The sequence below is a fragment of the Alosa pseudoharengus genome, unplaced genomic scaffold (genome assembly GCF_046254945.1).
Source record: "Alosa pseudoharengus isolate Yale_2024_CS ecotype anadromous, Long Island Sound unplaced genomic scaffold, YU_APseudo_1.1 YU_APseudo_1.1_scf_1, whole genome shotgun sequence".
Taxonomy (NCBI): domain Eukaryota; kingdom Metazoa; phylum Chordata; class Actinopteri; order Clupeiformes; family Clupeidae; genus Alosa; species Alosa pseudoharengus.
The window spans coordinates 13,741,079-13,758,627 of NW_027468564.1; the positions used below are offsets into that span (position 1 = coordinate 13,741,079).

At 40.5% G+C, this 17,549-nt stretch overlaps 1 protein-coding gene across 3 annotated transcripts in view; it reads right to left on the reverse strand.

Annotated features, from left to right (window-relative positions):
* Positions 1 to 2,914: 2,914 nt before the first annotated feature.
* LOC143121431 (NACHT, LRR and PYD domains-containing protein 3-like) overlaps positions 2,915 to 17,549 on the reverse strand; it is a 45,149-nt gene continuing 30,514 nt past the window's right edge. For 2 of the 3 annotated variants that reach the window (XM_076281794.1, XM_076281799.1), the window contains 5 exons: positions 15,083 to 15,256; positions 6,398 to 6,574; positions 5,979 to 6,155; positions 5,556 to 5,732; positions 2,915 to 3,588 (listed from right to left, as the gene is read on the reverse strand). In XM_076281794.1, the coding sequence (XP_076137909.1) occupies positions 3,549 to 3,588; positions 5,556 to 5,732; positions 5,979 to 6,155; positions 6,398 to 6,574; positions 15,083 to 15,256 (745 nt within the window). In that variant the 3' untranslated portion in view covers positions 2,915 to 3,548. The remainder of the gene's footprint in view (positions 3,589 to 5,555; positions 5,733 to 5,978; positions 6,156 to 6,397; positions 6,575 to 15,082; positions 15,257 to 17,549) is intronic. The other variant, XM_076281805.1, reaches the window with a different exon arrangement.

The following is a 17,549-nucleotide window of genomic DNA, read 5'->3' on the forward strand; positions in this document are numbered from 1 at the left end:
GCCCATTTTGTCTGAGGTAGAGAAGCTGCCTAATAATTATGCACACCTTGATATAGGGTGTTGATCACTTTAGGCCGCACCCTCCCTCATTACACAAATACACATCATCTGATGATGCATAAATCCAATTAGCAGTCAGGTTTATATAGCTTGGAGTTGGAAATATGCATAAAAATGATGATAAGGTAAAAATACTCGCTTGCCTAATAATTGTGCACACGGTGTAGTAATAATAAACAACAATATCAATTCAATCAATAGCCTAATAAAATAAGCAATGAAAATGAGGGGAAAGGCAATAATAAAACAATAATGTCCATTCAATCAATAATATAAAAACAATGACATGGTAAGACTACATTAAGGAGAATATCAATAATAAACAGTAATGTCAAATAAATTAACAGCGTAATGTAAATAAAACAATATCATACAAACCATAACACATAAGTGCTTAAACAACTAAGTACATGTTGCATAGGAATGTCTTTAGACCCCTCTTAAAGGAGAATTCCGGTGTGATTTTGACCTAAAGTGTTTTGAAACATGATACCGAGTGTGAACGTATGTCTCATAGCCCATCTCGGCTTGTCCCCTGCACTCCGAAATCTGGCGCTAGTTAGCCGATGCTACCAACAAGGCGGTCAATGGTGGTGCCTCGGCATCGGCATAGCCATGCAAATAAATCACTGTTTTACACCATTTAAGAGGCTCAATGTATCTCCACACTTCATTGGTAGACTTCCAATGGCCCTGACATTTAAAACGAGACATTGAGAACTTTGAAAAAGCACTGGTAGTTTACTTACAAGACGATTTATACAGACAGTATCTTCTCAAAGTTTACCGTTTGCATCCATCTTGAATTTAGTCACGATAAGTCGAGCGACGAGTAAGAATGAACAGGTATGATAAGGGATCAGATTCCAAAAATAATTCTGTGGAAATGCATGGATTACAGTTTCTTCTAGTAGCAGCAACTGGAATCCATGCATTTCCATGGAATTATTTTTAAACTTCGAGAAGATACTGTCTGTATAAATCGTCTTGTAAGTAAACTACCAGTGCTTTTTCAAAGTTCTCAATGTCTCGTTTTAAATGTCAGGGCCCTTGGAAGTCTACCAATGAAGTGTGGAGATACATTGAGCCTCGTAAATGGTGTAAAACAGTGATTTATTTGCATGGCTATGCCGATGCCGAGGCACCACCATTGTCCGCCTTGTTGGTAGCATCGGCTAACTAGCGCCAGATTTCGGAGTGCAGGGGACAAGCCGAGATGGGCTATGAGACATACGTTCACACTCGGTATCATGTTTCAAAACACTTTAGGTCAAAATCACACCGGAATTCTCCTTTAAACGACCCAAAACTACCTCAGGAACGGAGAGCACTGGGCAACTCATTCCACCAACATGGAACCACTGAGGAATAGAGTCTGGAATTAGACCTAGTTTTTATGACTGGTCGACATAACAGACGCTCATCAGAAGGCCGCAGTGGGCGGTTGGGGATGTAAGGCTTGATTATTGAATTAAAATAACTAATAGCAAATCCAGTCAGTGTCCTATAGGCCAAAGTGAGAGATTTAAATTGAATTCAGGCTACTATAGGGAGCCAATGGAGAGTAACTAGGAGAGGAGTTACATGTGTCCTCTTTGACTGATTGAGGACCTGGCGTGCTCCAGCATTCTGAATCAGCTGTATTGATCGTATTACACAAGCGGGTAAGCCAGCTAATAGTGAATTACAACAGTCCAGCTTAGAGATGACCATGGTCTGAACAAGAAGTTGTGTGGAATCTTGTGTCAGATAAGATCTGATCTTTCTAATGTTGTAAAGCAGTGGTCTCCAACACGGTGCCCGCGGGCACCAGGTAGCCCGCGGGACGGCTATGAGGCGCCCCCAGCGCACCTTCTAAAAATAGCCAACAGGTCGCCTGCAGATCACGCTCTAAAAACACGCTCTATTGTGAAGTTTTCAATCGATATTTAAGTCTAGACCAGAACCATTTTAAGAATGTATGTAGCCATACATCTGTAACATTAAATTGATATTGGTGATATCTTACAAATTGTAGCTGCGTTAAATTTTAGCCTTTGGCTCCAAATCCGTTTCCCATTCAGTCTTTAAACAACAACAGAAGCGGAGCGCATACACGCTGCTCGCACGCATAGACAGTAAAGGGGGGAAAACTAGCTCGTCTGGTGTAGCCAATGGAAGCATATCTTTGCAAAAGTTCTGTGGCCATTCCATGTTCGTCAAATACGGTTCTTGCATGATTGTTCAAGAACTGAAAAACAATTGCTTTAGCTCACAGGCCTTTTCTCCTCCGTAGGCTACTGCCGTATAATAGCGCTTAAAATGTTGTGGCATGCATGACTGAGCAGGACTGTGCATTACCTTTTTTGTCAGATCATGGAGAGATTTCAGGTGTGCAATAACTTTAAAAGGAGTTTTCATATGTTAGGGTGGTGTGGGCGATTACTATTGAAATGTTTAAACTGAATTCAGAACTTAAACTCCACTGAAATCAGAACTTAAACAACCCCTGAATTCATAATGGTGGGTGGGTATAAATTGGGTACAAAATTTAACCCAAATTATTAATTGCACAAAACGATAGGTTTTTTTTTTGTTAAAAAAAAAATAGATTAGATTCCCCATGCAAACTTTGAAATGAACAAACTGAACAAACATGTTGGTAGTGTTGCATAGGCCTACACAATATTGATAATTTAAAAGTACAAATCTCATAGGCCTATTATTTAGGAGGACTACCCTCGCAAAAAAGGGGTGACGGTATGTTTGTTTCAAATGAGTAGCCCTCCATATGATTTCAAATGAGTAGCCCTCCATATGATTTCAAATGAGTAGCCCTCCATATGATTTCAAATGAGTAGCCCTCCATATGATTTCAAATGAGTAGCCCTCCATATGATTTCAAATGAGTAGCCCTCCATATGATTTCAAATGAGTAGCCCTCCATATGATTTCAAATGAGTAGCCCTCCATATGATTTCGGGTCTTCAGGTAGCCCTCATTCCCAAAAAGGTTGGAGACCCCTGTTGTAAAGCATAAACCGACATGATTTTGCAATAGAAGCTACATGCTCAAAGAAGTTCAGAGATATATCATTACATTGTAAAAAAAAAAACTGACTGAAGACATATTTTACAACAGATGGTGATAGATGTTAATACAGTGTCCACCCCAGTCCACATGGTTTCATACATGACAAAACAATATCACATAGATACAACAGATCCTGACATTCACACAATGTCCACCACAGTCCATTTGTCCATCTGTGCACATGTTGGAGAGTGACTGGCCCTCCTCTTCTCCCTCATCTCACTGCTGAGCTCCACTCAGGAAGACCTCAGACCATATCCAGACACTCCCCAATGCTGCTAGTGTGTGTGTGTATGTGTGTGCTGCTGGTCTGTGTGTGTGTGTGCTGCTGGTATGTATGTGTGTGTGTGTGTGTGTGTGTATGTATTTGGCTTGTGTGTGTGTCCACCTCAGGGCACAACCATAATTTATACACTCTACAAAGCTCTTCTCGGATGATCCCATTGATCACTCCGCCTGCAGGATAAAGGAGAGAAGAGGATCATCAATCAGTGTCCATGACAACCGTCTCCCAGTGAGCCAGACTGCATGAGAGACAGAGGGCTCTATTGTGACATCACTAACAGCAGCCATAACAAACACATTCACACATTTAACACACTGCAGCAGAAACAGGAAGTCCAACACCACTGGTCCAATCACAAGCACTTAGAGAGTGGCGTGGGACTCCACCAATAGGGATGGCTGCACATTCTCTTCATGGTGTTTGTGACCTGACTTGTGTTCAACAGTCCCTCACTGGCCTTGAACCTGTGACCTTGGGCATGGGAGCCTGAGACACACTAAGATCAATAGGAAGAAGGGAGAGAGAAGTGGGAGATGAAAGATGGATGGACGTGTAAAAGCCTGGAAAACCAGCCCCGGCCACAAAATGTGAAAACCTGAGAATCTGTGCCAAACTTGGCTCTTGTTTTACGACTAATAAAATTAATGGATTGAAACTCACGTGCGCTTCAGTAAAGAAAACAAAACACCAAAAAATACCAAAATTCCAATCTTACTTCAGTCCAAAGACCATTAAAATCAGCAATTAAATCCACGGCAAATGTAAATCAGCCTCTTCAAAAAACTAGGAAATAAGGAAAACAACTGATCTCACCGAGTATCAGAATTCCATTTGATCCAGAAGTCCAAAAAAAGGCATATTTAACAAAGGCTCAGTATATTCCCGAAATTATGGAATTACGTCTGGGTCTTGAATTATATGGAGGTTACCAGAACATTTTTGTTGATTGGCACCTTTCTACCACCATTCTTCATTTAACACTCTGATTCAAACCAGAAGATTGTGATTTAAGAGTGTGTCCATGAGAGGACCAGGCGGGGGTGATACATGCTACGTCACCGATTTTGATGAATGTTGTTGAATCCTGTTGAATAAATGAGGCCAAGATGCCGCTAACTTGAGTTAATGGAACGGCTTCAGCCCCAAGTTAAAGTCTACGCTAGTTCAAGCCAGGCTATTTCTGTTAAGCGCCGCCTTCATTAGCAAGGTTGATGGAATACCCCCCAGAGCGCACTGCAGCTGAATTTGTTTACAGCTACAGTCGCTAGAGACTAGGGATGCACCGAATCCAGATTTTTGGGGTTCGGCCGAATACCGAATCCACTGGTTAAGATTCTGCCGAATCCGAAACCGAATACCGAATCCTACTCCATCCTCAGTCCATTAACACAGTAAACACATTTATGAAGTAAATAACATCCACAGCAGTGTATATTTAATTTTATTTTATTTTAACTGCAAATTGAACATGTAGCTCGACTAGAATCACCTTCTTTGGACTGAAAGTACTGCCAAACAACACTTTTTCTGCTCAAGAGTTCCATTTTCACTTTCTCACTCACACAGCCTGAGCTACTGCATTCGAACGGGCCACCTACGTAAACACCTTCCTATAATCAAAGGCGGCGTCATGACGTCGACCAGTGTAGCGCGCATAGTGTAAGCGTAGGGTTCGGTTCGGTGGGGAAAAATTCTAAGGTTCGGCAGAAACCGAACCCCGTCAAAAAATCCAATATTCGGCCGAATCCGAAACCGAATCCTGGATTCGGTGCATCCCTACTAGAGACACGTTTATATCACTATAGTGTCTGTTGTACAATACTATAGTGTCTGCGCAATAACTTTGAAAAACAAACAGAAAATAGTGATTAAGGCATTTGTTGAGATGGATGTTCTCTGCAGGATAATACTATCCAATTGTGTGCAGAGGCATTTTTTCCCCTGTATCGTTTGAAACACGACCCCATAATCACATCCCAATGCTTCGGTTCCTGACTCAAATTCTGAATAGAATCAGGCTACAAAAGCAGAGGAACACAGAGGACAGAGAGAAGAGAGAGAGGACAGAAACTAAAAGACAGGCATGTTGGGTCTCATGTTCTACAGAGCTGAGTGACATGTTTAGATATTTACTCACTTTAGTTTCTTCAGTTTACAGTGTTCGTCCTTCACTAGAGCACAGAGCGGCTCTACAGCTGATGCACTTATATGGTAATTGTTAATCAGCTCCAACTGTCTGAGATTTGAGGAGGGAGACTTAAGAGCAGAGGCCAGATAGGAACAGCTCTTATCGGTCAGATCACAGCTATACAGCCTGAAACAGAGTTAAACATCTGATTATTAAATCACCAATCCTCTACACACACATACTCTCTCCATCTCACTCTCTCTCTCTCTTGCATAAACTCATGCTCATCTCACAAACACACACACACACACCCTCCCTCACACACACAGACATACTCTCCTCCCACTCCCTAACACAAACACACACCCTCACTCGCACACAAACACACTCACACTCCTCTCACACAAACTCACTACATGAAGTGATGCTTACCGTAGTTCCTCCAGTTTGCAGTTTTGATGACAAAGAGCAGAACATAAAAGTTTCACTCCTGAGTCCAGCAGCTTATTGTTACCCAGGTTCAGCACTCTGAGATTTGATGAGCATGATGTCTTTAGTGCAGAGGCCAGATAGGAACAGCTCTTATCAGTCAGATTACAGTCAAACAACCTGAAACAGAGTTAAATATCTGAATATTAATCACCAATCCTCTACTCTCACTAGGTATCTATACTCTACCTGCTGTCTTTAACCACCACCACCACACATTCACTCTCCAATACACACACACACACACACTACCTGTTGTCTATCACCTCCACCACCACCACAATACATTAACTCTCCAACACACACACACACACACACACACATCCTCCCCACACGAAATCACTACATGAAATGGTGATTACCATAGTTCCTCCAGTTTGCAGTTTTGGTGAGTAAGAGCAGAACATAAAAGTTCCACTCCTGAGTCCAGCAGCTTATTGTTACTCAGGTCCAGCAATCTGAGATTTGATGAGTGTGATGTCATCAGTGCAGAGGCCAGATAGGGACAGCTCTTATCGGTCAGATTACAGTTATACATCCTGACAGAGAGTTAAACATCTGAATATTAATCACCAATCTTCTACACACACACACACACACATCATACATGGTAGGGGTGTAACGGTCCATGTATTCGTATTGAACCGAAACGGTACGGGTGTCACGGTTTGGTGCATGAATTTACACGGAGAATACACGGTATAAAAATACATACAACTCGTGTGCAGATTAATTAATGTAATGCGTATGTAATTAATGTAATTACTGTTAAGTACGAGAGTTACGAGAGTTCTTTAGCGACACCTAACGCTAATCTGTAGCCTCGCCTTAGCTCTGATTGGCGCCTATGTTATTTTTTTGTCAGGTCGTCGGTCGAGTCAGTCAGAGATAGCAGCACTAAGCGAGTGGTGGCGACCTACAAGAGTTAGAGGATCCGCTGGTCTCTTTAAGATTGCAAGTTTGACAACTTCAGTTACAGTAGTACAGACGAGAGAGTGGTGGATAAGATGAAACGGTGTGTCGGCGTTGTTCAGCAGTTGTTGGGTATGTGAGTGGAAATATATCGAACATGCTACACATATTCGAAGCCATCACCCAGATAGGCTACCAATCACTGAAACGAGAAAAAAAAAAACTTCCCCTGCACTTCACCAGCCTTTGCATACATGTACAAATAGGGCCAAAACCTATGGCTTAAATTAAATGATTTCGTAATGACAGAAAGCTATGTAAATCGTGTGGTAATTACCTTTATGTTAGGGTAACTTGTAACTTCTCACATGAGGAGCTGGTAGTGTTAAGTGCATAGACAGTAAAAGAAAGTGTCAACACTAACCAGGCTAATAAATAAACCATGCTACGGTGAGTTAACGTCGAAGGGCTAGTCTGTTTATGAAATGAAAGGAGCAATTTCATTTTTTTAAAAGAAGGCAAAATAGTGTGATATTTTCACAGTTATTAGATTATTACTGTACACACACTGAAAAATATTGAGGCAAATTGTAGACCCTTCCATATACAACTAAACACGGATGTTGAAGGTCTTGCTTAAGTGGATTTTTAAAAATCATTATTCTATGTAATTTGGTAATTTGCACTTCAGAAATAAGAGATGCTGTAGACCTATTTTCAGTTTTATAGCTGATTGTCTTATTTTGTTTACAGATGGAGTCTGGGTACTTATTGTACTGTTTAGCCTACATGTTACACACTTCAGACTGTTGCAGATAGCTCAGGGAAGAGACTGTATGACACTAGGTAGTACAGCCTGAGACATGCACAATAAAAAAAAATTGCTTTCTGCATTTTTGTTTTGCTTTTCCCTCCATTGTACCGAACTCGTACCGAACTGTGATGTCCGAACCGAGGTATGAACCGAACTGTGACTTTTGTGTACCGTTACACCCCTAATACATGGGTTACATTGCGTTCACCAGGGCCGGAGTGGGACACTTCATTTTACCGGGCACTTACAATACCGGTAACTTCATTCAGAAACTTCAGGAGAAACAAATATGACTTTTGACTACTCACCAATTCCAAGACATTTTACTTCTGCACATAGTGTATAGTGTAGCCTACATGAGCAAGGCAAGATAGCTTCTAAGATACCACATGCTTTGTTTATTTATCCTTCATTTAACCAGCCTTTATTACCAACCCCACTGAGAACAACAACAGAAATAAACAATGACAAGACAGGACAACAGAATACAACAACGACAGGTCCAGACACAACAAACAATAGGATAAATAACAAAATAAATACATTTAACAACAGAGAAATACATATATAGACAAAAAAGGGGAGTGGTTTATTGGAAACAGGCACAGTAATGTCTTAAGTAAATGTTTAAAATATCCAAGTGGAATAAAAACAGAGTTTGGTTTCTTTTTGAAAGAGGTTCCAACACCAAGGGGCAGAGTAGCTAAAAGCCATCTTCCCAAGTTCTATGGCAGTGTGTGGTATGGTGCACAGTGTTATTGGAACAGAGATTATATTTACTGTGATTCCAGATTAACAGGCTAGAGAGATAATATGCAGACAAAGCGTAATGCACAAGTGCTTGCAGTGTGGAGTTTCAAAAATACAAGCTATGGCAGAAGTTGATTAAGAATGTTATATATTCTATCCCATGATACTGTTTTACTGGTTTATCTGACAAATAATCTATATGGACCAGGGCCCATATTCACAGAGCATTTTATCTTATCACTAGGAGTACTCCTAAATCACACTAAAAGATTTTAGCTAGGAGTTGTCTCTTAAGTTATTCACAAAGCCTTTCAGACCTACTGTACTCTTAGTAAGGAAAAATGACAACTCCTAAACTAAGACAATAAGGAGAACATTTTAATTTAAAACAATACATTTAATTTACATGTTGACAATGAGTAATTAGGGCCCGAGCACCGAAGGGCGCAAGGCCCTATTGTTTTTGTAAGGATTATTATTATTATTATTATTATTATTTTAACTTTGTCTCAGAGCATTTTCCTTTTTTGAGGTGGTTAACATGGTCGAAAACGCTTGAAATTTGGCACACATATCAGGTGTCACGCAAAGCAGTTAGGTACAAGAGCTTGGCCCTGGGCGTGGCCAAGGGACTCAGTAGCGCCCCCTTAGGTGATTGAGGCAGTGGTTGGCACATACTTTCAGCTAGACGCATCAAATTCGGTAGGTATGTGTATCTCCCCAAGATGAACAACTTTCGTATGTACAATGCATTAGCCACGCCCAACAGGAAGTGAGGTATTTGGGATTTTGTGCGGACTAAAATGTGATGAATTGTGATGCCAGAAGACGTTCTTCCCATAGGTGAAAACTCATGAAATTTGGCACACACGTCAAGAGGTACCATGAATACACAGGGGGTTGGAATATAGTTTTAGATACACACACCAAATTTGGTGGGTGTGTGTAACTCCCAAAAACAATCAACTTTTGTATTAACATGCCATTAGCCACGCCCACAGGAAGTGAGGTAATTGGGATTTTGTGCATTGTGGACATGATCAATTTTAATGTACTCCTCCTAGACGATTGATCCGATTCATGTGAAAGTTGGTATACATGATGCCAATATGCTTCTGATTCTAAATTGTGAAGCTTTTTTTGATATGTTGTAATTTGACGAAATGGCGAAACTATGCATTTTAATACCCTTCCACGTTAACAATAAATGTGTCTTAATTCACCATGCATGGCTTGAAATGTTTTAAATTTCACAGGTCTTTGAATACCATGGTAGTGATGATATTCACATGCCCATAATGTATATTTGGCATAGCGCCACCACCTGGCAACAGAAAGAATCGCAATTACATTGATGTTACATGATCAATTTTAACATACTCCTCCTAGACGGTTTGCCGGATTCATGTGAAATTTGGCTAACATTATGCCAAGATGTTGCTGATGTTAAATTGCGAAGGGATTTTTGATATGTTGTAATATGTCATGATTTTAATATCTCACCATATAAACTGGAAATGTGTCATATAATCACAGTGCATTGAATGAATGGTCTGAAACTTCTCAGGTTAATAGATATTATGATTATGATGATATCCAGACACCCAATGGGCCTGCCTGACATAGCGCCACCACCTGGCCAAGTAGGAAATGTGCCAGAAATGGACAATGCCTTAAGTGATTGATCTGAAACTTTATAAAATATTGGATATCATTATTGTGATGATATTCACACATATAATTCACATGCCTAGCATAGCGCCACCATCTGGCCAAACAGGAAATATGCCAGAAATGCTCTATGCTTTGAGTGAATGGTCTGAAACTTCTCAGGTTAATAGATATTATAATTATGATGATATCCAGACACCCTATGGGCCTGCCTGGCATAGCGCCACCACCTGGCCAAGCAGGAAAATGTGCCAGAAATTGGTAATGCCTTTATTGGTTGATCTGAAACTTTATAAAATATTGGATATCATTATTGTGATGATATTCACATGTGTAATTCACATGCCTAATATAGCGCCACCATCTGGCCAAAAAGTGTATAAAAAATGTTCTTTGCTTAAAATGAATAATCTGAAATTTCTCAGGTTAATATATATTATGATTATGATGACACACAATGGGCCTGCCTTGCATATTGCCCCACCTGGCCAAGCAAGTAAATGTGCCAGAAAATAACATGCAAAAACAAATAACACACATATCAAATATGTACATTTTACAAATGCACCACGTCGGTGCTTTGTTGGATTCTGAAATGTCATGGGTTGCGGCCCGCAGGTGCTCGGGCCCGCCATTGCCGCTTGCGGCTATATTTTTGGTTGTTGTTGGTGGCGTTATTGCCCTTTTGCCTTAGTTATGCCTACATTGCAAAATTGTTCCCTCACGATTGGAATCTCCTGTAGCCGCATAAGCATTTCAAAACATTGCGACGTGAAATGCCACAAAAAGTGGTTTGTGAATAAGTCTTAGTGAGTTAGGAGTCCTCTCGGCTTGCGTATGCGGCTACAGGAGCTTCCAATTGTGAGGGAACAATTTTGCGTTGTAGGCATAAAAGGGATGCAACAACGCCACCAACAACACTCATTGTCAATGTCAATTAAATGTAACGTTTCATTGTGAATCAAATTAAAATGTTCTCCTCTTTGCAAATGTAGGCATATGGTGACAGATGAATTTAATAATGTTGCAAAGATACTGCATCAATCCGTATGTTTCATTCGGCTACTAGGCTATTTGTTTTGCCTTACTCTTTATTCATTTACGCTAGGCCTTTTTATTCAGTTATTCATCATCTTCCGTCCTTCGAGCTACTTGTGTAGCGCACGCACTCTCAGACCTGTCACCTGTCACTCATCATCGTAAGGGAGGTGTTTGGAATCATTCCCGCGTTACAATCATCAGCCAATCAAGGTGGTCACTTCAGTCAAGCTCGTGCATGAGTAATGACGTCATCCATAGCAACCAGGGTAGGAATTTTACGGCGGCCACGACGGCCATGGCCGTCGTAGCCCCTTGAGTTGGCCGTGAAGCCCCTTTGAAAATCATAGGTGATTGGTGCCCCCTTCTTTCAATATTCTGCTTTGCGTCTTACTTATAGCGATTTTTATTTAGCCTGTGGCCTGTGAAAATAATCTTAGCATTCACAGCAAATTAATTTAGTCTTTTACGCAGTGGAGAAAGTGACAGCGCAAGAAAGTGCGTCCAAATTCACCCATTTTTATCAGTTGAAATACTCGCGAAGTAGCCTATTCATCACACAGACATCACAAGTATCACATGAAAGAGCTTTTTCTCAGCTTTTAAACGATGTTAGCCGATAATTGCTGTGTTGAATGGTTCGCGAGAAAAGTAAATAATATAATTCAATTTAATCATACATTCTACTGAAGGTTTTGCGTCCATGATCTCACTACCCATTCATCTCAGATGGAATACTTCACGAACCCTTCTTTTAACACATGACAAACCATATATCAGAATAAACAGCAGACCTTACCGAACACAAAGGTGTAAAGCAGCCCCCTGTACAGTTAGCCGTTCCAGAGTAATCCAGTTTTAAATTTGCAGTAAATTTCGACATGCATGGATGTCTCCAAATGTGGGCTTGACGTTTTACAATGTGTTTAAATTGGTCCACATGATTTCATAACGGGCCAAATACAAAATAAATGTTACAAATCGCCTAGATACAGGGATTAAAGTGAAAAAAAATCGTTTGACTGAACTTTTTTCAGGCCATAAGTCATACGTTGTTCATATCTACCTATAAAGATAGCACCCCTTTTGCTGTCGCGACCTATTGGTTTTTAGTGTACAAAAAGATGCAAACAGTAAAGTAAAGGGAGTATTCGCCTTATTCACACGGCGGCCATTGTTTAAACCAAAACGAGGCTGCAGGGTACACTTACTATATAATTAATGCCACCTACAGGTGAATGCATAGAACATAACAATCCCATGGTTTGTGTACCCTGTAGCCTCGTTTTAGCCGCCAATGGCCGCCATGTGAATAAGGCGAATTGATTCTTGATTCTTGATTGAGATTGAGATTGAGTTTTTCTGATGAACAAAACAATATTTCAGTACCATCCCTGACCATTGCTGACTAGCCATTGCTGTTCTTTTCTACTGCAGCAATATTGAAGAAAGGCTTTAACTTACACTCTTATTTAATTACTTCAGGCCAAAAGTGTTTGCAAATCAAGTTTGCAAGACTTCCCATTTCCTCATCAAAGTAACGAATCAGAACATTCGAGATATTGTTCTTATTTCCATGGTAATTTTGAGTTTTACAGACAGCTCAGTATTCCAATGAGCAGCAATACTGTGTGTGCTCATGCAGGAGGTCTGCGCATTTGACAACGACAATCTGGAGAGGGCGCTTTTGTCTTCAGCAACAGATTGTATAAGGTTGACAAGAGGTTGCGATATGGTGAGGGACAGGTCGTGTTGCGCTATGAAAGAACATGCATAGCCTACTTTCTGAGCGCAAAAACGGTCAGCCAGCCATAGATAAACGTAGCCTACCTCTGTCGTGGTGGCTAGTTGCACCAGGTAGGGAAGATGTCCTGAAGTGCACGAACGTTAACCTTGGCGGTCTTCTGATTGGTGGCGTGCTAAAACGTTTTCCTATTGCATCCATAAACAATTTTCTTGCAGCAAACCGCTTAAAAGCAAACCTGGCACTTTCATTTCTTTACACCATGGCTTGCTAGTTCTCCCCCGTTTTCAACAGCCGCCCATCTCCATCTTATTTTTTTAAACGTATAACACCTGTGCCTTCCTTTAGCAACAACGCATCCATGACAGCTAGTGGCCTTGCCAAATAGACGCACACAAATCATGACGCTAATAAGAGGTTCTGGTAGGCCTACTGGTTATGGTTTTGTGCTATAAATTAATAATATTTTATAGCGAAGTTTTAAGTTGACTATTTTAATTGTATGGTTATTTTTTGTCAACATACACTTACAACCTACTGTCGTTAAAAGAGGCCTAAGCAAAATAGGCTACAAGGCATGTCTATGTGTCACAAGCACGACTGACCCCCTCACTCAACAGGTCGCGATGATGACAATATTATTATTATTTTATGTTAACACGCTCAGTCAAAACCTTCCGTCGCAAATTGTGAAAAACAAATTGTTGTACATATCATAACAGACGGGATAATAATTTGCATTGGCTACGGGTTATATTGCGTCGCTTTACACATAATGCTAGTTGCATTGATTAAAAACTGTAACAATAATAGGTTGCATCGGGTGGCATAGCAGGCTGTTCAAGTCATAGGTGACACCCAAAATGAATGACCTCCCCTGACAAGAGTTTGCGATAGTAGGCTAAGAAATTGTCTACATTGATGCACGGAAAGAACACAGCCTACGCTTCTTCTCCGAATTCGCAAATAGAGCTCACAATGTATCGTATCCAAAAAAGTTAAACGGATTGGCCAATCTCATCAGCTGTCTCGATTGTGTCACTACAACTTTTAGACCGTTAGTCCTCCAGACGTGTTTTCTTTTTTTTTAAGCAAACGCCCCAGGCCAATAAAACAAGCGTTTAGCTACAACATAAACAAAGCGAAACTCATGGCTGACGTAGCAGCTATCTTCTTGAGCGGTCACTGATTGACACAGAACGTTCTCAAGAACACTATTAGGTCTTTAAACATTTACCATCACACACATTAATTCATAATATTAGTTGCCTTAAAAAAAGGAAAAGAAAAGGTGGTAGCCCCCCCACCCCTCCTATTTTTTTTCTCATCGGATCTGCATCGATCTCAAATATGGCATTTCTAAAATCAAATTGACGGAAATCCGTCGTAGGACGGAGAACTTTAATCCCTGTAGATATTGGTAAATCAGAGGACAGCTGACTAAGAGTTTGTGACAGTAGCAAAATGCTAAGCATGCATCTAGGCTATTTGAGTTTCTTAAAGCTGAGCTGTGCTTAAATTTAAATTGTTCAATACATGATTTCATAGCAGGCCAAATATAAAATGAATGTTATATATAGCCTAGATATCTGTAATTATTAGATGATCAGATGATTTACAGTTCTATGTAATATGTCATGTTTCATGTTTTTGTAATGTTTCATACAGTGATGCAGGTCTACTGCAGTGAATAGGCTAAATACAACTTTGATCATTTTTATAGCCTACTACTGTATAGCTAACTTTGGCCTTGGTGCCCTGACATGTGGCCTTTGTGCCCCCCACCAAATATGCCCAACTGAAGGCCAAGTGGCCTTGCCCCCAGAATGGTGAAATTCCAAGCCTGATAGCAACTAAGACTTACTCTTAGTTTAGGAGTTGTCATTTTTCCTTACTAAGAGTAGGTCTGAAAGGCTTTGTGAATAACTTTTAAGAGAAAACTCCTAGCTAAAATCTTTTAGTACGATTTAGGAGTACTCCTAGTGGTAAGATAAAAGGCTTTGTGAATACGGCCCCAGATGACAAAATTGGTCATCACCAGACGCTTTTACAATCTGGATGATGTTCCTCATGTCTTAGTTGACCATATCACAGACCAACAGATTTCACATGACTAACCTCAGTGTGTCCAGTCTGCAGTTGGTGTGCTTCAGTCCAGCAGACAGCAGCTCCATTCCAGAATCCTCTAGGGGATTATCGCTCAGCTCCAACTCTCTCAGCAGTGAGTTTTCTGACTGGAGAACTGATGATATTTCCTTACAGGAATCTCCACTGAGACCACAGTCCTCCAGTCTACAATGTGAGGACAAATATAGCCTTGTTATTCCAACTCCATGTTACATAAGTTCACTTTACATTTCACTTTATGGATGCAGTTTGTAGTTTTGCTTGCAGTGAGTTTGTTTAAACAATTTCCATAGAATAAAACTGAAGGTCAAAACTAGAAATGCAATTCCGAGGAATTACACGAGGGGATGCAATCTGCTGGTTAGGGTGTTGGTGGGGCTGTTGAGCTTGCTGCTAGCTGGTTGGTAGGGTAATTGTGATACCTGCAAAGGTGCTTTTGGAGTAACCAAATTTGAATCTTGTGTGACATGGCATTCTTGAGATATCACACCTTGACATTTGACCTTCAACCTCCAACATCAACTCACTTCACCTTTGAGTCCATAAAAACACTCGTACCAAATTTGACGCATGTACGTCAAGCCGTTCTGGAGATATAATGCTGAATGCATGAGATATGGCTGGGACTTTTATTTTGACACACAGGAAACACTTTAACAGGATGTGTAGTTCAGGTAGAGCTAGATCAGTGGTCTCCAACACGGTGCCCGCGGGACGGCTATGAGGCGCCCCCAGCGCACCTTCTAAAAATAGCCAACAGGTCGCCTGCAGATCACGCTCTAAAAACACGCTCTATTGTGAAGTTTTCAATCGATATTTAAGTCTAGACCAGAACCATTTTAAGAATGTATGTAGCCATACATCTGTAACATTAAATTGATATTGGTGATATCTTAGAAATTGTAGCTGCGTTAAATTTTAGCCTTTGGCTCCAAATCCGTTTCCCATTCAGTCTTTAAACAACAGAAGCGGAGCGCATACACGCTGCTCGCACGCATAGACAGTAAAGGGGGAAAAACTAGCTCCTCTGGTGTAGCCAATGGAAGCATATCTTTGCAAAAGTTCTGTGGCAATTCCATGTTCGTCAAATACGGTTCTTGCATGATTGTTCAAGAACTGAAAAACAATTGCTTTAGCTCACAGGCCTTTTCTCCTCCGTAGGCTACCTCCGTATAATAGCGCTGAAAATGTTGTGGTGAGCAGGACTGTGCATTACCTTTTTTGTCAGATCATGGAGAGATTTCATGTGTGCAATAACTTTAAAAGGAGTTTTCATATGTTAGGGTGGTGTGGGCGATAACTATTGAAATGTTAAAACTGAATTGTCCACTGAAATCAGAACTTAAACAACCCCTGAATTCATAATGGTGGATGGGTATAAATTGAGTACAAATTTCAACCCAAATTATTAATTGCACAAAACTATTGTTTTTTTTAGTAGGCTATTTATCGCGTGCCGCCAAAGATTTTTTATTTTACACCGTCGCTTTTGACCCTTTGATGCACCGTTTCTTGACCTCAAACACAGACACTTCCTAGCAAAGATTCTAAGAACTTTGCTTCCTAGTAGGCTTCTGCCTAGTCCTCCTCCTGTAGTCATGGAGATAATAAACACCAACGCAGTTCTGAACGCCCGGTCAGCTGAATGATGCTTTTAAGTGCTGTGGACACCGATGCCGACATGAGTGTGATGCAATTTGCTTTCAACATTCCATTAGATTAAGTTTTTCTCAATACAACTCCGCACACCAGCATCGCACTTTGACGGCGTGTCACAATTCAGTTCTATTTGGTTGGCGCCGCGCCACTAAAATCCATTGTTCATCCAGTGTTTGCCAGTTAAAACTTCGGCGCTGATGCGTGTGGCAAGTGACAGTGCACCATATAAAATAGCAGTGCACTCATGTCGGCGCTGGTGTCGGCTTAGTCGACATGAAATTAAAATGTCACCGAAGCACTTCAAGTTTAAGCTTTAATCTAAACATTGTTTACACTCACTCTGTTACACATGAACTGAACATAGAGATGGGCCTATGACTAGGCTATTTCTGTTTGTTATGCACTTCATTGAAATGTGCTCTAAGCCTAGGCTACATTTTGCACACTGCATATTTCTCAATATGAAAAGTTCCTTATTTTCAACTGAACTCAAAGATACTGAATATAGGCTATATCGAGTACAGTATTTTCTGATTATTATGCCCTTTATTATGTGTGTACATTTTGTGCATGCACTTTTGTATTTTAAGTTTATATCGGCTATACCTGAAGGTGGACAAGAGAATGCCAAGAGTGTGAAAAGCTGCCATCACAGCAAAAAGGTGGCAGCTTGGAAAAACCTAAAATATAAAACATTTTGCTTCATTACTAATACACTTTTTTGTGCTTAGTACATAATCTTGTGTGTGACGTTATATAGTTTTGATCCTTCAGTTTTGTTCTACGATGTAAAGACGAA